The sequence below is a fragment of the Sceloporus occidentalis genome, unplaced genomic scaffold (assembly GCF_023333645.1).
Source record: "Sceloporus occidentalis isolate IW3139 unplaced genomic scaffold, rSceOcc1.0.p SCAF_295, whole genome shotgun sequence".
Taxonomy (NCBI): Eukaryota; Metazoa; Chordata; class Lepidosauria; order Squamata; family Phrynosomatidae; genus Sceloporus; species Sceloporus occidentalis.
In genome coordinates this window covers 331,949-356,080 of record NW_028317275.1, presented here as the reverse complement: position 1 = coordinate 356,080, position 24,132 = coordinate 331,949, and the positions used below count along the sequence as shown (strand labels likewise).

The following is a 24,132-nucleotide window of genomic DNA, read 5'->3' as shown; positions in this document are numbered from 1 at the left end:
TGGATTTTATTACTATTTTCCCATATCCAAATATCATTTACGTCCCCATGAATAACATTATAGATTTGTTTGCATTTTGTTACAGCTGACTCTCAATAAGAAGTACATGGGTGAAACGTGTGGTCTCTGTGCTGATTACAATGGAGATCAAAGTGATGACTTTATTTTAAATGGTAAGAGGTCAATTGCTCCGACCAACGAATGCATAAACAGTAGTGCTTTAGGTAAAAAAAATGGTACATGCAGCTCACAGCTTTCAATGGGCAAATACATAAGCATAAATTTCACATAACATTTAATTACTTTATAGAGAAAAAGTTGAATCCTTTTGAATTTGGGAACTTGCATAAGCTAAGAAAACCAGAAACAACATGTGTGGACCCAAAGAGACAGCAAGAGGAACATTGCACCATTTATGTAAGCAGCCAACCTATATGTTGACACAAAAACAGTTGTTAGCATTAGTCAGATCGTGTCTTAACCTACAAGAGTTTTATGTTTAGAGATATATTTTTTCAACTAAATTTATTGCTGCTACAATACTGTTTCTGATTAAGGTTTCTTTTTTTTTTTTTACCCTAAACTAACTAGAGAGCTTTATGCATTAAGCTGCTGAGGAGTTCCAAGTGGGCAAGGTGTAACAGGCTTGTGAGGGCTGAGCCTTATATTGACGCGTACATGAAGGACATGTGTCTCTGTAAATCCTCATTAGAGTTGAGCTCCTTCTGTCTATGTAAAACTATTACTGAATATTCTCGACAATGTGCTCTTGCTGGGGGGAAACCTCCTAATTGGAGGAATCCTGAATTGTGCTGTAAGTATGTTGCTGAAACAGTGATTATACATAAATATGCTATGACCCATTTTTCATTTCTGAGCGGGAATTATGTAAATTTATTAAATCAATGAGTAATCCATAGTTGGAACACAGTAAATTAATATGAATGTTACATGCAAATGTTACAATATGTATGTATGTATCACAGTTATACCAGTCCTGATATATTCTGCTCTAAACTACAATGCTTTTTCACATATGAGATGTAACATTTTCAGAGAATGTATATATACATACTTTTATTAAAGCTTAAAGGCATTGGCGTTGTACAAAGATTAAAACGGCAATCAGACAAAATATCCACCCAGCTTTTCACTAATGTTAAATAAACAGAAATTACCTGCAGATTAGCTTGAGTCAAAACATAAGAACTGATTTCTCTTAATTAAAAAAAAGGAAAATTAAGAACCGGACAGGGTCCAAAAGACCCTTTAATAACTATAAATAAATGCTATCCCTCTAACTACCCTATGTCTAGTAGGATAGGGGGCATAACATTCTAAATTAAATATGATTTAAAAAGGGCAGACTATATTGACCAATTTATTCTTTTCTGCCATCATTATCTATGTACTGTATCTATGTAACTGGTTAAGAGGATGAGGTATTTTGCATGCATATTATGGGTGCGAAATGTGAAGAAAGGAGATGGTTTATACTTATAATCAAATGAAAGTCCAGCATGAAAAAAGACTGCTAGTTGTGTAGTTGTATAGAACAATAATGGCATTGAAATAATTTGAAAGTGGGCATCCTTGGAAAGATTTATTCCTTCAGTGTTATTAGGTGATGGGGATTGGCTTACACAAACCATTTGCCTTTTTTCATCGCTATCATCACATATGAGGGTGGCCTTCTACTGACCTTATCAGGAGAGAAGGCTCATCAGGGACCTGATTATGCAGGGACTCCCCTTAGTTCTGGGGTCTTGATCATTGTACCAAAGGGTTGTTTAATCTTATACAGACAAATAATTGTATAATGTTAATAGGAAATGAAATATAAATAAATCAGACACATATAAAAATATTATCCAAATCATGTACTGTGAAAAGTTGACATCATTTGTCTTATCACTTGTCGGTATGTGTGAATCGTATTCTCAATACTAGAGAAGGTTGGACTACATGTTGCATGAAGTAAATACAAACCAAGGAAAACCTTGAGTAGAACTTGTTTTGTGGAAAAGCCAGGTTGCTCTGTGTGGCAAAGGTTCCTTCACAAAAACAGTAGGACCTAATGAGGATTTTTACTGAATGAGAGGTCGCATTTTTTACCAGTTTTGGCAAAAGACTGTTTATATGTTTACAATATGTTATAGACTAGATGAATTTAAACAGGTAATATGTACATGTTTATACATGTCTGCTTTGTAATTCCAGTTCTGTGTACTTTGCTAAGTCTGAGCACTATAAATATTGACCTTCTTAAATTTAAGACTACTCCTGATTTGCAAAGATAACATCTTCTTTCTTCTTCAGACAAGGAGTGTCCTTTAAATTTTATCTACAGTGAATGCAGCGCTCCATGTACTCCTACATGTTCCAACCCACAAAGGCATTTTTTTTGTGAAGGCACTTGTGTGGCTGGTTGTGTCTGTCCAAGAGGTAATGTAACAGCTGATGCTGTCAAGTTTGGTTTACTCCATTTTTAAGGAGTTATTTTACACACAAGTAGATAGAAAATGGAGATTACCTTAAAAAAACGTGTTCATAAAATGTCAAAACCTTCTATGCTTCCTGGTTGCAATGCAGGTGAAGGCAATTAGTAAAGGGATTGGAAGCTGGTTGAGCTTCTTAGCTTTACTGAATTGGGGACAGTTTCTTTTTTCTCTGGAAAGGAGAGCAGCGTGTGACCAAATCCACTACCCACCCATGGTCTACCCACATTCCCATACTCCCTGCCCAGATCCCCCCACAATAGGGTCTCCTGTGCTAACATTTGCAACTTAGATATGCATCTTACTGATATATCCACTTTAAGCATTCAACGATTGCAAAGTTGGCCCAGTTATCTGATAATCTGTAAAGTTAAATATCACTTTTTAAAATACAGCTGTGCTTAGACAACATATTCCTTCCTGAAAAGTGAATAGAATCATAATAATAATAATAATCTATTTTTATAGGACATGTGAAGGATGATTTTACTAATGCAGGTTGTATACCCATTAATAACTGCTCTTGTAGCTACAATGATAAAATATATGCACCAGGGGAATCCTACCAGACTCCATGCTATAAATGGTAAGTGGCTTTCTAAAATCAGATAAAAATAAATAAAAATAAAATGATCATATTTTTTTGTTCACCTCATTAGAACAGAATAATTGTATGCAATTTGCTAAACAGTAAATTGTAGGTTCAACCTGTACAATGCATATTTCACAGCTTTCATTAGATGAAATTCAAGACATTTCACTTTTTTAACTATGCTGTATACAGGGCCAGCCTGACCCTTCTTAGATAAGAATATTTTGTAGTTGGCCATTGATAATACATATTCAGTGTGAAGAGGTAATGCTGCGGTGTGATAAACTCTACACATATCACATAATTGCAAAAAAATTATCAGGTCTAACATCACATGGTGTTATCAAAATGTGTGCTGCAGAAATTGTAATATGTATTTCCGATTTTTTTCAGTTTATGTTCTGGAGGCTTCTGGAAATGCGAAGACGTCCCCTGCCCAAGCACTTGTTCTGTAGAAGGAGGATCCCATATCACCACTTTTGATAAGGCTCATTATACCTTCCATGGGCAATGTTTATATGTTTTAGCAAAAGTAAGACTAAAACATTCTTAGAAGCTACTTCTTAGAGAATGGTAAACCAAAACTGAAACTGTGGCAATATCAAGATAAATCATCTCCATTATACTATCTTCATTCATACTTGATGACCCTTTATACTTGTAACTATAGATATGTTTCAGTAATAGTAGTATGCAGTACAGTTGCATGATATCTAGTTGTATTGAAAAGGATACAGCAGTAACGAATATAGGTTTTTTTTGTTTTTCAATATAGAGTAATTTATTGATTAAATTAACTGACTGTAGTTGTGACAACTAGCCATTGTTGAACTCTTGTTGAATTTCTGCCATTGGCTGTCTGCTTATATAGCCCATCAACATGTTGCAACCACAAGTGTTTCCCTAATTAAGCAACTTACTGAAACTCTCAGTGATGTGTCACATTGTTGATATCCAAGCATGAGAGCTGGTCCTTCAAATTCCTAGTTACCATGCTGCGATTGACGTATACATATTAACACACAGGACCCTCTTATCTGAATCTCACATGGGGGCTAATGATAAGCAACTTTAAACATCTCCCCCTGGCAGCAATCCTGTTAACGGGATTAGTTTACACAATGGAGTTCCTGCCTGTGCTATCTTTGTTTGGCAGCCAAGCTGGAGCCATCTCTGAGTACCTTGGGGCCCTGTGTGGCAGGCCATTTTGTCACAGTGTTTCATAATGTTATCAGTGTTACAGAAAACCTTTCTTCAATAGGCTATGAGGTGTGGACTCATTTGTATGTAGGTTAAGCGTGGGCAACTTGTTCATGTGGCCAAACAAGGCACTATACAATGGAAGGTGTAGGACCACCAGAATCATTTGAGTCCTAATAAATTATATTTATTTAACAATCATAAAAAGTTAACTATCTTTCAATTTCTATAAATTAAAAATAATTTTAATTACCTCAGTTGCGCAATGGTCCTATGACCAGCTTCAATTTCCAATCATTTACAACCAAGAATATACAAAACACATAAAAGTACATAGCTTAAGAATACAATACATACTAAAATAACGAACAGTGAGTCCCTAGAAGAGTAGCATGCTTCTCAAGGATAGCTCTGGTGCCCAGTGGCACATTTGTACTTAAAGGAACCCTTTAGCCATTACTTTAATGTAGCCGAGTTTGATGCATCAATAAATAAATAACAATAATAATATAGTTTAGAGAGCTCTTTACATTTACAAGAGGCACCCTTTGCAAATGCATGGGGGATTTGGCATTATTCCCCACATGCAATTGCCCCTCTGCCCACAGCAAGTTGTTGTGCAGGAGATGGGCTTGGTCAAACATATCTCCTGTCATGAGATTTGCCCTGGTTCATTACTAGCTCAGCAAATGTTGCATGGAGGCTAAATTTGCAATTCCATGACGGTGCTTTTTTGCCACTGGACCATGGAGGAGGTTGGGAGCTGCTTCTGAGGTTAAGTACTTTTTTACATTACAACAATTAAAATTTAATGCATATTAAAGTACTCATAAAGTCCTTTAGTATGCATTCTTATTTGGATCCAGTCTTAAGCATGTTCAGCATTAATATTTTAGTATGTCATCAGATGTGCTCACCATCCAAATGTATTAACATAAGGAAACTTAGCAAGCACGCAAACTAGTTCTTATTTTAACCTTTACTAAATACATACTTATAACACCATGCAGTATAAGGAATTAAAATCACACACTTTGAGTCTCCTACACAGCAAGTACAACACATATTGTATGATTGTTAAGATATTTTCCCCTCTTTTGCAGTCGTGTGCAGACGATGCATTTTTAGTAACTATAGAAATGCAGAAATGTGGCTACAGTGAAACAGCTACTTGTTTAACACGGGTCCTCCTGTTCTTAGATAATGAAAGATACGTAAGTACAGAAAATCAGCTTTGATTGTCTTTTTTATTGATGCTAATTACCCTAGTGATTAACCAAATCATAACAGATGCATAATGTCACTTCAAATCTCAGTGCAGGGCCCTTTAGTTTTTGTTAGAATTAGCTGGCTGCGGTAAAGGTAGTTAAAAGTTCAGACTGCTGTAAAATCCTATTTTGTTTGTCTACTCAGTAGTGGGTACTGATTGAATACTGCTCCGAGATTTTTGGAGCAACTGGTTGCCTATTTTTTTAATTATTATAGCATTTTGTACCTCCTCTCTCCCTTCTACAGTTTCCCCTTTCTCTTCCCTGTTATCTCATTTTTTTCTAACTGAACACTTTTCCTATCACCTTTCCAGCTATGCCCAGACCGGCCATCAGGAATACCAAATGCGCCTCCGACAGTTCCTTTTGAGATAATTTTCCCCAGTCTATTTTATATCTGTGTTAATATGTAGCAGGGTTGTCTTTCAACAAAAGGGAGAACGTATATGATAACCTAAAGGCTCTATCTGGTGGTCCAATACAGGAAGCCAGAAGCAATTCTACAAATATCTACAACAGTAAAGACACAGATCTTTTGCTCCCTGATGATAGGCTCAGAAAAATAATAGCAAAAATATGCTTCAGATGATCTCACCATGCAACCTATAACTTTACAATACCACCTACACCATTTTTAAAGATATATAGATGTAACAAAATGCCAGACTCTTTTGCAAGACAAAAACACATATTTATCTGAATACAATTTGTAATATACTGCAGCAATATGCTGTAGTATTACAATTATAATTCTATACAGAATGTAATATAAAAATGCATAAACTTACTAAAAGTTTTTCCTTCTTTCCTTAGATTTTTGAGATCAATTATAGCAACAAGTTTCCTGAAGTTACCTATGACGAAAAAATAATGGCTAAAGGTATAGTTATCATCACTGATTTTCTTTTCGGGACAGGCTGTAATGCTATAACATCGTATATGCGGTATATAAGTAAACTGTGAGACCTAATAGGTGATTCAGCAGCAGCCAAAGGTCCTGAGCTTGACGCTAGTTAGAATATTAAGATACCAATCCCATAAAAGAGTCAAGGACTAGTACAAGTTGGTACATGGAACAATATGCATATGGAGGAATTTCAGATGGCTTAGAAGGTTCTGAAAGGACTTGCAAAAAACGCTTTATGCAAATCTGACCACTGACACATGTCATTCCACTGTATCTGCATCTGATTAGCCACATTGCATCTTGTTGGGCAAAACTCTACTCTAGCTTGAGTCACACAGTCACAGAGACAGATTAACGAACATTCACTTGTTACACTTTTTTCCCTTTGCCATCTCTGCAGCTGGAGTCCACGTTTTCTGGCCCTCTTCATTCTTTCTGATTGTACACACCAACAAAGGACTCTATTTACAGGTGCAGATCACTCCCATCATGCAACTGTTTGTCATTCTAGATCCATCTTACAAGAAGAAAACATGTGGTAGGAAATTATCACTTTCACACTTTAAAGAGATTCTAATATTCTGTTATTCTAAAACTCTGTAGGTCAAGTCACGTTACAGGTATCGCTAATAGCATTGGACTAATGTATTTTCATAAAACAGTGTAAATATGTCTTCTATGAATAATGGACTATACATTGTTCCCTGAAGGCTGTGTTTGAGAAAATAACCAACACATAAGACATCATGATAGGAATGTTAATTCTTTAAATGTTGAGTAAGGCGCTTAGAGCTTGACTTAACTTTGTGTCTGAGAACCCAGCACAGAATTATGGTGGTGAACCTAAAAGAAGAACACTACAAGGTTTTGTACCATATGGTCAACTCAGTCCATTAAAAACTCATTACATATATATTTGGCTTTGAGCAAAGATGCTTCAAGGCAATTTTTGTACATAACAGAACTATCGGTATATTTGAAATTTGGTTTGACCCATTTATCCAAATTGAAAACGTCTGAATGAGTTCTTATTCAGAGCACTGTGTAACCACTAGCCAATATGAGATATGTATGCAGGATGGATAGCCCATTGGATTTTTTTGACTGGGTTGCAATTCTTACAGAAAAGTCATAAAGTAACACTGATCATTTGGATAAAAAGTGTTCTTTGAAATTTACAGCACTAACCTCTGCATACATTAATTTACCAAGGTCTATGTGGAAATTTCAACAACATTCAAAAGGATGATTTTCGAACAACTAGCGGTGCTATTGAAGGCAATGTTGTGGAATTTGCGAATTCATGGAAAACTCAGTATTCCTGCATGAGTATTAAATTTGTACCAGAGCATCCCTGCACATTTGGCATGGAAATAGGTAGTTTATTACAATATTTTCTCCGTTGGTCCATTACTAAACAATAACATTGCAAAAGCTTTTTTTCTAAGTACAATCCAATAGATACAAAACATTTTATAAATACAAAATTATATATATTATTTATCATGTTTTCCTCTGGCCCAACATAGTCCTGTTAATTATGAAGTGCACAACAATTTCATACGAAATTAGATGAATCAATATATCTTCTTATTTTTGAGATAGAATAAGGACATTGATGCTTATTGATATTAACTGATAACAATTACTTGTCAGGAAGAAAAGTATAATTTGAATTTCATATGTGATATACCGGCCACAAAGCTACCAATTACACCGAACATCATTAAGAAAGATTAAGACAGGAAGTGATGATCACCAGTGTGATCTTGAACATTTGCCAATTTAAAATAAAATTGGAAGAAAAAGGTCCAAAGCCCTTAGATATATCACTATATGTATCAGCTACATATATTATATTCAGAAGAAAGAGAGAGATAAAGAATTATGAGCTAAAGAGGAAGAGTGTGAAGAAAGAGAAAAGAAGCAAAAGAAAGGCGAAAGGCACTAGAGAGGACAAGTAAATGATGGGGAGAGAGAAGAGAGAGAGGGAAAAAGAGAGAAAATGGATCGAGAAAAGAAAAGAGTAGAAAATAGTGAGATGTTTCCGTTATTGAAATAAAATTAAAAAAAGTACAATAAGCTATCTTTAATATCACAACTGTTCCATTTCCATTTCAAACGTGTCTAAATCTTGAATTAGTTGATAATAACAATATTCCAGCTCTATTCTTGACATTATCAACATTTAAATTAAATATATCAGCTAACTTTCCTCTCCCTATTCCAATAGAGAAGTATGCTCACCATTGGTGTAACGTACTGATTGACAATGAAGGACCATTTGCTGTTTGCCATGGCTCTGTAAACCCAGAACTCTACCAACAGGTATATGGTGCATACTTTAGAATCTTGTTTGATAAGCCATATCCTGATTATAGTAATTATATTTTCTATCAATTGTTAATATTTTAAATAACAAAGCATTGGGTTGATGGGTAAATTCATCAAAATGGTTTATTTATGAGGGTTTTCAGGTATTAATGTGAGTAAATGATCATCTAATCATATAGCATACATTCTATTAATATTATTACCTACTTGCATTTATTCACTCTTTCTCAGAAATGCCTTTTTGATACATGTTCTTGTAAAAGAGCTGAGGACTGTCTGTGCGCTGCTCTTTCATCGTATGCATGGGCTTGTGCTGCAGCAGGAATCCCATTAGTTGGATGGAGAGAGGATGTTTGCAGTAAGTGAATTACTATCTGGGACATTTGAAGGATACACTTCCACCTTATATATGAACTCTTTTGTGGCAACAGACATAATGGTGTGCCACAAAATTTCTGCAGTTGATGCCCGATGACATAATATTAAGTCCTGACACTTTAAGAATTGACAGGGTTAAATGCCTGATCTTCCCATTTTTCTGCGCTCTTGTCTGTCTTAATTGAAAGCACATTCTAAACTTCTTGCTCATGCACTGCACTCAGCAGTTGAACTCAACAGCGCCTAAAAGTTGATGGGAGTAGCTGCAACCAATAACATGTATGCTAGTATCTATGCATTACGAATTGTTGGGCTTATCTGACCCATTGAAGGCCTATTAAATCCACATAAACATTGTATAAATGTAGATAACAAATACAACTGAATTACCGTATTGGCTCGGATATAGGCCGCACTTTTTTCCCCCACTTTAAGTCTTTAAAGTGGGGGTGCGGCCTATATTCGGGGTCTAGCGCCCGACGCCCGGGACATGCAGTCCCGGGCGCCGGGCAGGCAGCGGGGTTAGGATACAGATCCCCCGCAGCGGTGCAGGGGACCTGCATCCTACTCCCCGATACACTCAGACAGCCTCCCCTGCCAGCACTTCCCACTGGGGGGGTGCCGGCACGGGAGGTTGTCTAAGCGCATCGTGCGGTTGTCTAACCGCACGATGCGTTTTACCTCTGGCCCCCCGCCTGACTTACCGGAGCAGACTCCCGGGTGTCTTGCGGGGCCGGCGGGGGACATCTACGCAATACGCGTATACAACTTCCGGTGCCGGCACATCCGGCACCGGAAGTTGTATACGCGTATTGCGTAGATGTCCCCCGCCGGCCTCGCAAGACACCCAGGAGTCAGCTCCGGTAAGTCGGGGGGCAGAGGAGGACAGTGGCAGCATATCTCGGGGAGGGAGGAGGACAGTGGCAGCATATCTCGGGGGGGGGGGACAGTGGCAGCATATCTCGGGGGGGGACAGTGGTAGCATATCTCGGGGAGGGAGGACAGTGACAGCATATCTCGGGGGGGGGGCAGAGTGGCAGCATGTTTTTTTGGTGCTTTTTTAAAGAAAAAAACTTTTTCTTTAAAAAAGCACCAAACTTTTAGGGTGCGGCCTATATACGGGGGCGGCCTATATCCGAGCCAATACGGTATATACAAAGAAATCACAGGGAACAATGTTATCTTAGCTATTTTCTATTTAAGAAGATAGCAGATAAAACTCTTCTGTGATCATTGAAAGCTAAAGGTCTGGTGGGCTGTACATATTTCTGATTAATTCTGACATAATTAACATAATGACAAAACATGGGCCCTATATCACGGTTTAATTCTCCTTCTCATTGTGATCTCATTGCCTGGCATTTACACTGCTGATGAGCAGGAGGGTTCATCAAACACTTTATGGAATGAAGAGAAGAGTCAGAAATGCTTTATTTGTCAGATTGCTGCAGCACCTTCAAAAGAAAGAAAGTTCCCACAAAATGCTTTGGACCTTTTGCCACTTTATGTATTTACTGTATTTGTTTTTATTAACCAGTGTGGAACATGAAGTTAGATATATAATAATCTTTTCTCTTATCGTTTACAGGGAATTACTTGAATTATTGTCCTCAATCCTTTGTGTACAATTATACTGTGACAACTTGTATACCCACCTGCCGTTCACTTACTGAGCCAGACCCAACATGCAGCATGAAGTTTTTTCCAGTTGATGGATGTGTTTGCCCACCAAACACTTACCTAAATGAGAGAGGCGTTTGTGTTAAAAAGGAAGCTTGTCCGTGTTATTACAAAGGAGTCCCAGTGTCTGCTGACAAACCTCTGCACTTTGGCAGATCAGTATGGTAAGATGACTGTATGACCTTCAGTAACCCTTCTCTACAGAACATTAGTAAGAATACGATCTCTTTAGAACAAATTGCTCGGTTGTTAATACACCAATTTAACTTAAATAGATTTTGATGAGTCAATGTTAGTATCACTATATGTCTTTAACGAAATGTGCAAATACGGACACAATGTATGGCATGCATTCCTATCCTACTCCTTAAAAAAACATTACTACTTAAAACTTTTAGCAAAATGTGGTAAATACTGTATACAGGTTCTTTAAATATAAGATTAAGTTGGTTTTAGTCTCATCCAACCTTGGTTTAGTTTATAAAGAAGAATAAAGAACCTGACAGAACCACACTTGAACAAGCTAGGCTACCAAGAATGAATCCACAATGAGACAGTGAATTGTTTACAATATGTTTTTTTTTTATTTGGGGTTGACTATTACATTGAATATTGTTGGAGGAACATTACAATAAATATCATAAAGCGTACACATTTCGTATTGGTTCTTTTTTCTAGAACATATATACATTTCAAGTACTGCCCTTCAGAATGTCTAAATTCAATTATTAAGTTATGCTTCCTACATACTACAGAAGCATATCTATTTATAGCCTGGAAATAATCATTCCTATGTAACTTAACACAAATGCATTATTGGTAACAATGCGTTTGTAAGGGTTGTGATATTTTGTGTATTATGCCATTACAGTTGTCTTTTTACTTTAATTATAGCACCTGTACAAATGAACAGCTGCGCTGTATACAAAAAGATATACCAGGTAATCAAGACTAAACATCATAACAGTTGTTTCATCACTAAAAGGATGTCTAATGTAGAAAGCGGTTGTTGCATTCAGAATGTTGCCCTCCTGATGTGTCAATTACAAGATTTGAAATAAAAGGCTTTGCACTCACATCATATGCAGGATATTTGGGCATGTGTAAATGTGCCTGGGGTTTAAGCGACATTGGAGTTTTTTGGCTTTATTAATTAGTAAGAACTTTGATGATATAGTATATCAAGCCGATAGTATATATCCATGGTAGGTACATTGAATAGAAGATCATATAGGAATCTATGGTTTTAATGAATGACATTAAAAGTATGTGTGAATATTATAATTAGAATAAGAAAATCACATGATTATTTTTTCCTAGTGTGTGTTCCCCCAATGACCTATTTTGACTGTGAAAATGCTGGACCAAATGCAAAAGGGTCTGAGTGTCCACAGACTTGTCAGATGCCTAAAACACAGTGTGTGAGTACATTTTTATCAATCTGTTATATAGTTAACTGAATGTTATTTTCATGTAAATTAAATACAAATATTTAATAAAAGAAACTGAAAAAATAAAGCCTGCATTATATCACACTATTAAGACAAGATCTAACCAAAATACCAATTGCATGTTATAATACTAGTTAGTGATATTTTAAGATCAGTTAAGCCTTTAACGACCAATGATATGCCTGGCACGTCATGGCAATACGTATGCTTAGAAAGCGATCTAAGATCGTTTTCTTTGCTTAAAAGGTGTTTCTGTAATTCCTCGATGTCGAGGCATTCACAGAAATTTACCCCAGTGTGGCTCCTCCCTCAGACGTTAATGTCCACCATATACTGCATGGGGCGGACACCTGATTTAAAAGAGCTTAGGAGGTGATCAACGATCGCATTCAGCGACACGGAAAACCCACCCCAGGACGCAGTGTGACCTCTCTTTTGCGCCACTTACCTCTTGCAAGATAGGGACATCCTTTAAAAAAATTAAAACGTTTCCAAGAGGGGCTTTCTACTCACTCATTATTAAAATCTAATTTTTTTATTTTAAAAAAAAATAATAAAAAAAATAAATAGTTAAACAATAATGCAGTAATGTAAAAAATAAAAAGAATAAAAAACTTTTGCAAACAACCTGACAAACCCATGCATGGGGGGTATCACTGTATTCAGGAGATGTTGCTGAACCCATATTGGGGTGTTGTTTGACAGTGATGTATACCAGGATCTAAATTCATACATGAAGTACATTTGTGTGAACAAAACAAAAAATACTACCACAAATTTGTGCACGGAAAGGGTTAAAATACCAGCATTTTAAATACCTTGGGGTGTCTAGTTTTCAAACAAATATGATTTGATGGGGGTAAATTGAGGTGGCCGGCTCCAAAATGTCCCAAAGCACATGGGGCAGAATGACCAGATTTGGAAAAAAATGGTTCTGAAATGGCAAACCTATATGTTACAAAAAAGCAAAAAAAGAAATAAATAAAAACATTGGGTATTTCTAAACTCTGGACAAATAGCAAAATCTATTTAGCAGGTTTTCATTAGTTTTTGTAGATGAGTAAGAAAGTACTTTTTTCAAATTTTCACAATATTTTATTTATTTATTTTATAGTAAATTAAATATGATAAAAAAAAATGGGCTCTGAAAAAAATCCTTCTGGTGTATATATACCTTGTGTGGGTTCACTAAATGAGAGAGAAGAAAATTACAGCTAAACACGAGCACTTCAAAAATGTTAGAACAGCCTTGGTCACGAAGGGTACGAAAAAAAAAACCAGCCTGGTCATTAAGGGGTTAATATTGCTAATGTCTGAAATTGAAATATGTTAATATAACCCAGTGAATATGCTATGATTCATTCATTACAATATAGCTCAGTTAATAATATTAATATTGCATATTATTGACATTTTCAATATCACATTTATTATGCATTATAGAGAGATTACTGCCTTTATTACTATATACTAGACTTGGGCGCGGGCCAACTCTTCGTGTTCATGGGGGAAAAAATCTTCGTATTCCACGGATATTCGCCTGTTCTGTTGTTGGGTCAGGCGAATATCCGCATACATTCTTCATGTTCTTTTTTTTTTTTTTCCTCATACGGACCTTTAACTCCTGATAAAGAAACTCCACCTGGGGAGGTTCCAGGAGTTAAAGGTCCGTGCAAGCGACTCTATTGGTCGCTGGCAGAGAGCTCCCGACCAATAGAGTGGCTCGTATAGCCTTTTAACTCTTAATGCCAAAACTCCGCCTCTCCCTGCTCCAGAGTTAAAGGTCCGTACGAGCGACTATTGGTCGTCGGCAGAGAGCTCCTCTGGCATCAACCAATGAAAGAGCTCCCTGTCATTGACCAAAAGAGTTGCTTGCACCGACCTTTAACTCCTGACGGTCAAACTAGACCTTGGGAGGGAACAGGAGTTAAAGGTCCAAAATAGGTCCAGTTGGTTGATGCCAGAGGAGGCCCCTGCAGGCGACCAATAGAGTCATTTGCACAGACATTTAACTCCTCGCGATATCCTACTGATTTCCGCTCCCGTTAATCCCTGCGATGCTGCGTAGATATGGTAGGCTAGAGGGGGAAGGGACCATGGAGAATAGTTGGAGAAATTAACGGAGACGAACGCGAAGATTCTTCATGTTGTATATCTTCATCTTCATGTACGTTTTGCCATCGCCACGTTCGTTTCTTCGGTATTTGTGCTGAACAACGAAAACGCACCCTTCGTGTTCGTTTTCATGTTTGCCCAAATACCAATACACAAGTCTACTAGATAATAGATTGTGAACTTCTGTTCCAAAATATGAATTGCAGAATGCATTATCTTTCCGGTATATAATCCAAAAATCACTTACTCAGCTTTGGTATAGTGTGTCTTGTTTATTTATCCGATTTTGGTCAGACATTGATGACACTTTTTGTTTCCAATCTTTATATTGTTTTACTCTGTACCGTGACAGTACAGCACACTTTGTGTGTCAGGCTGCGTATGCCCTAAGGGATTGTTCCTTGACGACAATGGTGCTTGCATCAAAGAGGAGAAATGCCCTTGTTTCCACAATGGTTTGACCTATAAATCAGGGGAAACCGTGACTTTTCACTGTGATCAATGGTATGTGATTCTATGTTTTTTTAAATATCCGTGTATCTATGTTTCTTGAAATCATCACAGGGCTAGGTCATAGAAATGTTTCATTATATACATTTAAATATAATATTGTACATTTTATATTTATATGTACAGTGGTGACATGGTCATTATGTGCATTTACGTAAATTTTCAAATACTAAATTCACAAAGTAGAAAGAGACATATTTCTTTTGTGGTTATAACACCCAGGGCAAATGCCGGGTCATAAAAAGACAATCTGTAAGATGGAACTTTGGATGAGATCCTTAAGTTTTTTGGTAATGAGATGTAACATGGATCGCATCCCGTAATTCCCAATTATTTAATTAGTGGAACTTGAGGAAGAAGGCGATAAAGAGCTCAATTCAATGAACTGTTAAAGATTGCATGCTTAATGTTTACTCACCAGTAGGGGTCTCCCTCTCCTCCGTGGCGGTAGCTTTGATTGCTGGCTGCCGGAGGGGGGTCTCCCTCTCCTTTGTGGTGGCATCTCCTGATGCAGGTAGGTGACAGTACCGCCTTTCAAAGGGGCATCCACCGGGCGACCTTCACCAGGATGCGCTGGGCTTGGTAAATGGAACTAACGTATCAACCGAAGTGCATCTGCAGGAACCCAGGCGCATTCCTCAGGTCCATGTCCCCTCCAATGGACCAGGTACTGTAAGCTCCCCTGCTGTCTGCGGGAGTCGAGAATGGCCTGGGCAACGTGTTCCTCCTCCTCCTGAACCAGAACCACAGTGGAAGCGGAATGCTGAACGTTGTAACAGTTACACACCAATGGTTTGAGCAAGGAGACATGAAAGACTCTAGGTATACGGAGGGTCCTGGGCAAAGGCACATAAAAGACTAGCCTAGAACTATAAGATAACAATTGAAGATTTGGAGATTTAGTCATATCTTATGGCCATAGTATGCTTAACCCATCACTACGCCAAAGTACTCCAATATTCAGTGGGTCTTAGCACTAAACCCTGCCTACTGAATCACTAAACTGAAACCAAACATTAAATCTAAACAAAGAACCGAGAAGGACATACCTTTAGACTGCAGACTAAGACAAACGTAACAAACGGGTGGGACACACCTCATAATAGGAAACAGAAGTTGAAGCTAAGAGCAAGACTGAAACAAAGTATCAGAAGTAAATGGCAGAGCACAAGGAAATCCAGGAATGGATTATACCAAATGGGGAACTGTAGCGAGACAGGGGAAACTAGAGAGAAGCAGCTCTGCAGCCTGAATGGGGCCTGACAGTATCCCCCCTCTGAATGAGCGGCCTCTGGACGCGAACAGAAACATCAACAGAATGAAGGCCCACTCTCTGACGGGAGCACTGTTTGAACAAGTCAAACCACAAACCAGCATACTCAGGATTCTAGAATTTCTTCAGAAGGAGTCCTTCAGCGATCAGCACTACCACTTAGCAGACCAACTTACTCCAAAGCATGAATCAGCATATCTGACCGGGAATGAGGAAGCTGTCTCTAGTGGATTTTCAGGTAGAAGTGAAGGAACTCTCATAGAAGGGGGGGTCCAGGCAGACGAGAAGAAGAAGAGACTACCAGATAACCGTAACACTGATTAGCAGACCGATGTACTCCAAGGCAGGAATCAGGTTAACTGAACAGGGATGAGGAAGCCGACTCTTGCAGACTCAGGTCCAGAAACAGGTATGCTTCATAACAGGCAGGAAGAGCTGACAAGCTGAAATGACACTGGAACCAGCATAACTCAGAAGCAGACTCCAGGCAGGAACAGCAGAAGAGCTGAAAGTGCTGCAGTCTCCACTCTGCAAACTCCTAGCCTTGGCCTAAGGTCAAGGACTGGGTCCATACAGACGACTGTAATGACCCAGAGCGCCCAAAGATGGTGTTCAGGAGATATTGCGCAGTAGTGGAGTCGGACAGGGCCTGGGGCAGGGCGACTGCACTGTCCCGGGCGTTGAGCACCTAGGGTTATGTGGACACATACCAGGGCCCTGACATAGCAGCGGTTGTTGTCCAGAACAAAACAAAGTGATATCCTGCAGGCACCCTGGAGCAGGCATGAGACATAGCTCAACAGAGAAATGTACAGGATGGTGCAGGCTAGGAGTAGGGAAGCTAAGCAAAGTAACAGCAGAAACATAGCAAGCAAGAGGGGGCAGAGCGAGCAAGGGGGACACAGCGAGGAACAGGGAGGCCGAGCAAGAAACATAGCCAGACAAGACATGGTACAGGACACAATAGAGGACAGGGAAACAAGGCAAGGAACACAAGGGATGGAGTGAGGAGCCAAGATGCTTCTCCTTTAAGCAAGGATAGGATATCTTAACTGGGACATGGAGAAAGGAACTGAAATCCTCAGATGATTCAGGGAAAAGAGGGCAATCATATGGTCTGTGAGGTGGTAACCTCTCTACCTCTTTCTTGTAAAAAACATCAGCAAACTGTTGGTATGGTTCAGGCAGAAGTGTTAGGGGTTTAGACGTCGTAGTCAAGGATGCAAGGTGGACAGGTCTGTGGCAATGCAGGTTACATGCTTTATCCCAAGCCGTGATCTGTCTAGATCTCCAGTCTACGGTGGGGTTGTGACACCGTTCCTGGTCCTCCGGTCACATTACCACAGAGGCCTTTCTAGATTCCGGAGCTGCAGGCAATTTCATAGACGCTTCCTTTTGCCAACAGGCAGGCATTCCCACTGAACCCCGAGCGGTTTCACTGATTGTAGAGGCTATTGATGGGAGGCCTCTTTGACCGGCTGCAGTTACTCATTCTACATCATTATTTGTTCGGTTACTACAATTTTTAAGCACTAGACAGCTACCTTCTTTTCATTTTAGCCCCAGAAAAAAACCACAATGCATTCAAGAATACTAACGAGGTAAGGCTATGGTTTTAAATAAAGACTACAATTTTCCTTATTCTCTTTATTTAGCACAAAAATGACTATTCAAGAGTAAAATATTTCCTTTAAAGTGTTTAAATAATTAGTTAAAACAATATTAATGTAAACAGAAGGTTTAATGGAATGTTGGTGCTAAAGTAGATATAATTTTGCTGTCCAACAGTGTGTGCAAGAATCGAACTTGGGTATGTGATAGCAAAGCAGACATGGGGATCTGCAGTATATATGGAGAGGGACATTATATCACATTTGACGGTAAACGCTACACTATCAACGGAGACTGCATATACACTTTGGTACAGGTAATTGATCACTGGTAAAAAAACCCCCCAAAAATCATACTTTTTTATGCCTTAAGAAGTTCTCATGTATTATACTCAGTAAGTTGTACCTCATTTTAGGATTATTGTCATGCTCATGATTTACAAAAAGGAACCTTCAGGGTAACCATTGAGACTATCCCTTGTGGGACTACTGGAACATCTTGTTCTAAAGCCGTCACAGTGTATCTTGGGGTAAGTATTCCTTTATACACAAACACATATTTGTAGCCTACACCATATCTAGCAAAAATGATCAGGCTTTCTTTAATTTCCATGGGGCTATATAGGAACCAGTGATCTCTAGGAGACTGTATGATAAAAGGGCTTCTTAAGAAACCTGTCTAATGCCAGGCACCAGCACATTGGACTGGTGATGCTTCTTTCCCTGGTACTCCATAGATAATCATATGCCTGTCTGGAAATCAATACATTGTGAATTCAATGGAGGGTTTCTTTTTCAGGCTCACAAGATTATTCTCGCAGATGGGCACTTTGAAGTGTTAGAGAAATCAAGTGAAATGGAGATCCCTTACAAAGTACGAACCATGGGCATATATCTGGTCATTGAAAGCAGCAATGGCCTTGTGCTAGTGTGGAACAGGGCGACAAGCATCTTCATTCATCTAAGCATTGACTTCAAGGTAAATAAAGAACAAGCTATGAACTGTTAAGTACTATTTTAAAAATATGTTAGCCAAGCAAATCACAAGACTTTTTTGGTGGTATACAAGTAATAGAACTGTGCTTGATTTATTTTATGTACTTTATTTTTAAACTGGGATTTGTAGGACCCTACTTAGATGTTACCACTGACAGCATTTCCAGTGTGTGAAATCACGGCTTGTTATGAACCCTTTTTTCAAGATTATACTTTATTGTTATGCGTTTTGATACTTTACATTTATCTTGGTTGGCTTCCTCCACGTCACTTAAAAAAATAGGCAAAAACCATATTATGAGTTTATAAATTAATTCCCTTTTGCAAAAATAGAACTTTTGTTTTTATCAATGTCATTAATGTACATGTTAAAAAATGGAGCCTGTAGAATTGATCCCTGTGCACAGATAGTACTACATTAGTAACGTTTTTATGCCCTTTTCAATGTTTGCATTTGGAATACTCCCATTATTAAAAGGTTGGCCTCCCATGCCAAAGCTGTATGGATGTGTATGAACTTTGAATGTTGACATGATTAAACTTGAAGATCTCCTTAAGAAGGATTAAACCATAATGTCCATTACTAGAAACCGTGAAGGCCAGTACATGTACCTCTCAACATTCCCAATGACCACAGACGGATAATTTCTTTTTAAGCGGTATAGCTAGGGACAGGGCTTTGCGGAGAATATTTCAATGACCTATTGGTAGCTATTTATGCACCGTTTATAGTATAATGTATTTAATAACACAATTTAAAACTATGATTTAGATATACATTGTATTGTATAGCCACCAAAAATGAGCTCCTAGAATAAGAGGGTCATCAGGTATGAAAACCAAGAGAGAAACTTGGGTTGCAAAGAGGGACTGTCCTTTCTAAAGAAAGGCATTTGTGAGATATGGTAAACTGATGTGAAACTTATGGTGGCACTAAATGTTTAAACTGTATCTAAGAGAAAATGGTGCCTTTTAGAAAACTTTACACAGCTAAAAAGTCCTAAAAGAATCACAAGATATGTATTTTGTTCTGATCTTATTAACTAAGTTAATGTTTGTGACAATTGTCAAAGCATTTGGAATTAATACTTAAATCCATTTTTGCTTCTGCAGGGTAAAGTCTGTGGCCTTTGTGGTAATTTAGATGGTGACAGCAACAATGATTTCACCACCAGGAGTCACTGTGTTGTGGAAGATGTGAAAGAATTTAGAGACAGCTGGAAATTGTCCAAAGAATGCCCAGAGGTCTACATAACGAAGGAACCCTGTGTTGTAAATCCTTACAGAGTGCCCTGGGCTCAAAAACGCTGCAGTATTATCAATAGCGATGTGTTTTCAGAATGTCATTCTGAGGTAGGAGAGTAAGCAATGACAATGTAAGCAGTCTGAAAATCAAATCTAGAATACATATTAGGGATTATTCTAGCTTTAGTGTAGAGATAATCTAAATTTTATTAAAGACAGGAGGCGAATATTTGCATCAACTTCTTTACTCAAAACCTCCAGCAGCAAAGAAATGGTTAATAACATTGAAACAAAGCACCAATCAGAAAAAGTCAGAGGTCATAAGAAAGCCCACAAAGTAGACCACTTCCTCTTCTTTGATGAACCGAACAGTAGCACACCGATGAACAGTGTAGAAGAACCGGAAAAGAAAGAACCCAGGAAAGGACCAAGGCATTCTGGATCCCGAGGACATTCCAGTAGGATCAAACTAAAAGAAAGAAAAGACATCGTGAAAGTAAACTGTACATGGAATAATAATCCAAACAGAGCCATAAATTACACCAAATAAAAAAGGTCAATAAATACAATGTAAAATAACACAGCATAAAAGACCATGCCCTCAAACATAAGGGACGGGAAAAAGAAACAGGGAGGGAAATATTCGCCTCCTGTCTTTAATAAAATTTAGATTATCTCTACACTAAAGCTAGAATAATCCCTAATTTTATGGCAAGACAGGAGGCTTCATATTTGCAGTTTTAAAGCTAACGCAATAGAACGGAAGCGACGTGAGACTGAGGCCGATAATAAAACGTACGAAAAGTCGATTCCCTGGACCAGTCCGCCACAGAAAGGATATCTGCAAGGGAACCACCACAGTCTAAAGCCGCAGAAGCTGCAGCGCCCCTAACCGAATGGGCACCAAAATTACCATTCACGCCAGCAGCCTGAAGAACCCACCGAATCCAACAGGCCACCGTAGGAACTGAAACCGGTCGGAAAGGACTGACATAAGATATGAACAAAGGACCCCGGACCGAAGAACGTAAACCAGCCGTGGTGGCAAGATAAGCACGGCAACAACGGACGACGCATAGGCGAGGACGTTCGGGAAAAAAGGGGTAGGACACAGATGAAGATTTGGATTTGGTTCTACGAGAAAATGAGGCCATCATGCCCTCGGGTGAAAAGGAGAAAGACTCCGTATTAAGTAACATCCGAAACTCTCCGAAAAGAGATCAGACAAAGTAAGAGAGCCAGCTTAGCCGAAAGTTGACGAAGGGACAGAGAATCATTATCGGGCCAAGATTGACAAAACGAATAACCATGGGGCGGAACTCAGACCAAAGGGAAGGCAGGTGAACTGCCACAGTGCGCCCTGCCACCGAAACTGAAGGAATTTCCTGTCGTCTGCGTGGATCGGCACCGTCAGGTAGGCATCCTTCAGATCTAATCTCGAAAACCAGTCCCCATCTTGCATCAGGTCCCTCAGGAGATGGATGCCCTCCATTTTGAAATGGCGATAGACGACAAAGGAATTGAGCGCGCGGAGATTGATGACCGGACGGAACCCTCCAGTCTTTTTCTTCACTAGAAAAATACTGCTTACGAAGACTGGAGCCGCTGACGATGGCTCTATCGCGCATTTGTCTCGAAGGGAGATCAACTCGGCATGAACTTGCGCAAGCGCTACCTTGGAGAAGCGAATGGGACGCGGGAAACCGGGTTGTCGAGGCCGAGAATGGAATTCTAGGCGAAAACCCTGGACACACTGAAGAACCCAAGGGTCCTGAGTGAGATTTGACCAAGCTCGGAAAAAATACATCAAACGACCGGCAATAGGAATGCGAGGTAACATTAAAGAGGGTCTTACCTGAAGAACCTCGTGATCTGGAGGAGACTCCTCTACCCCTGGTGGCGCCTCTGAAGAATGGAGAGCGGAATTGGGAGCGTTGTCCCGCCGAGCCCTCCTGAAACCTGGGCCTGTTGCCTTGGAAGGCCGCTCTGCTGGTGGCACGGCCCCTCTGCCGACCAGCTCTCCCCAAAAAACGGTCCCCGGACCTGAAAACCTTCCGCATCGAGGTCTGTGCCTTGTTCAGGGAGCTCTTTGAGGAATTCCTCCCCGAAAAGCAGGCCTTGGGCTTCAGGCCCTAACTCCTTGGACGCCAGTTCAGCTAGCTTGCTGTCCAATTTAAACAGGGCTGCCTTCCTGCGTTCAGCAGAGATTGCCGAGTTGGCATTGCCCAGAAGGCAAACTGCCCGTTGTGCCCATTCACGAATGACGAAGGGATCTGCTAGGGTGCCATCCGTCAAGGCCTCGTCTGCCACCGACAGAAGCTGAGTGAGAGGGCCCGCCACGTCCAGCAACTTATCTTGGGCAGAGCGTAAACCCTGCTCCAGACCTTTGTGAGGGTCCTTGCCGGACCGCGTCATGAAGGTAACGAAGGACGGGTCGAATTCAGGGGTATTACCCACTTTATCTGGAAGTGTAGGACGAGGACATTCGGCACGTAGCTTTTGACGGGCATCTTTTTCAAAGGGCCGGCATAGCCAAAAATGAAGGAATTGTGAAATATGAGCCGTCGGGGCCCACTCCGAAGACCTAGGATGTCGTAGGTTCCGAGGGTCGAACATAGGGAGGCCCGCTGAGTCCAGAATCTGTGTGGATGTCCCTGGCGCAGCGGAAGAGGAAGGATCCTCCACAATCGTTTCCCTTACTAAGGCCGGCTGTGGAACAGGGGATGCAGGTCTAGAAGCGGCTGAGGGGTACTCGTCCAGCGTCTCGTATCCCTCAACGCCATCCTCCCTCTCCAATCGAGAAGAAGGTGGTTCGGCCACTTGTAAAGCGGGAGCCCTGGCTCTTTTCAGGGGAGCCTTGCCCTTAAGGGAAACTTCTCCTTCGGCCCATTGGCGCTTACGAGGACGTTCCTCAGGAGGAGAGTGTTGTGACTCGTCTGAGTCAGAGATGTCAGGCCCTGGAGAGCCAGAGCGTGGAGCCGCCCGGGTGGTGGACGGGCGGTCTATGGAGGCCAGTGCAGCCGGGAGGGACTCCATTAGGGCTGTAATTTTATTTATTTATTTAATAACCTATGAAATATAAATGAAAAACCATGTTTAGGCGATATGGCCAGTGAGAAAGAGGAAAAAACCAAACATAGGTGGAAGCCATACTCTAAAAAACTGTAAAAAACAGTGCAAAACAAGAAAGCAGGCTCCGCGCCGCTTAGTTACGCAGGCCGCAAAAGGACACAAGCAGCAGGAGGACACACGCTGGGGGGGGGGGGCGAAAAATCCTCCGTATCTGCGTAGCAGCATGCAGACACGGAGAGAGGCAGCCGAACCGGCTGCACACAGGACCGGACGGCAATAAAGTTTTCTAAAAGAAAACTGAGCCGTCCCGAGAGGCAGTTAACCGCGGCTATAGGACAAAACGCCGCGGACACACAGAGGAGCCCGCAGAAGAGGAGCTGCCACAGAGCACGAGGCTCGCGGGAAGGAGAAGGGAAAAGAACGTTAAAAGGTAAGGAACACCAGATAGGTAGGGAACCGGTACGGAAAACAAAACACCAAATTACAGAAAAAAACGGTAACGGAAACAAAATACCAAATTAAAAAAAAAAATGGCAAATGGAAAAAAGGCGCGAAAGACTAAATCGCGCGATAAGATCAAAGAAATACAGGCAAAAACAAACAAATCAATAGACAAATGAATAGACAATAAAACAAAAGTGGATAAAAACCATCAATCACAAAATATGACTAAATAAGTGTACTTATGCCCCAATAAGGGAAGCACACTATAAAAGAGGGTGCTCACCTGGAGATCAGCAGCAAAGAAGAGGAAGTGGTCTACTTTGTGGGCTTTCTTATGACCTCTGACTGTTTCTGATTGGTGCTTTGTTTCAATGTTATTAACCATTTCTTTGCTGCTGGAGGTTTTGAGTAAAGAAGTTGATGCAAATATGAAGCCTCCTGTCTTGCCATAAAATTAGTATGCGGTTGCTCTGGAGATAATAATCAAGACTGTGAACAAATATTAAGGTGTGCGCTGCACTCCATACATCTATTTTATTATTTTTGCAACAATACATGT

At 39.9% G+C, this 24,132-nt stretch overlaps 1 protein-coding gene across 1 annotated transcript in view; it reads left to right on the top strand.

Moving 5' to 3' along the window:
- Positions 1-24,132, top strand: part of LOC149275196 (mucin-5B-like) — a 40,837-nt gene that overhangs the window by 10,243 nt on the left and 6,462 nt on the right. The window contains exons 4-13 of the mRNA XM_089504897.1: positions 86-173; positions 311-417; positions 5,394-5,504; positions 6,372-6,438; positions 6,866-7,003; positions 10,766-11,021; positions 17,995-18,133; positions 18,233-18,346; positions 18,616-18,795; positions 19,926-20,165. Coding sequence (XP_089361023.1) covers positions 86-173; positions 311-417; positions 5,394-5,504; positions 6,372-6,438; positions 6,866-7,003; positions 10,766-11,021; positions 17,995-18,133; positions 18,233-18,346; positions 18,616-18,795; positions 19,926-20,165 — 1,440 coding nt within the window. The remainder of the gene's footprint in view (positions 1-85; positions 174-310; positions 418-5,393; positions 5,505-6,371; positions 6,439-6,865; positions 7,004-10,765; positions 11,022-17,994; positions 18,134-18,232; positions 18,347-18,615; positions 18,796-19,925; positions 20,166-24,132) is intronic.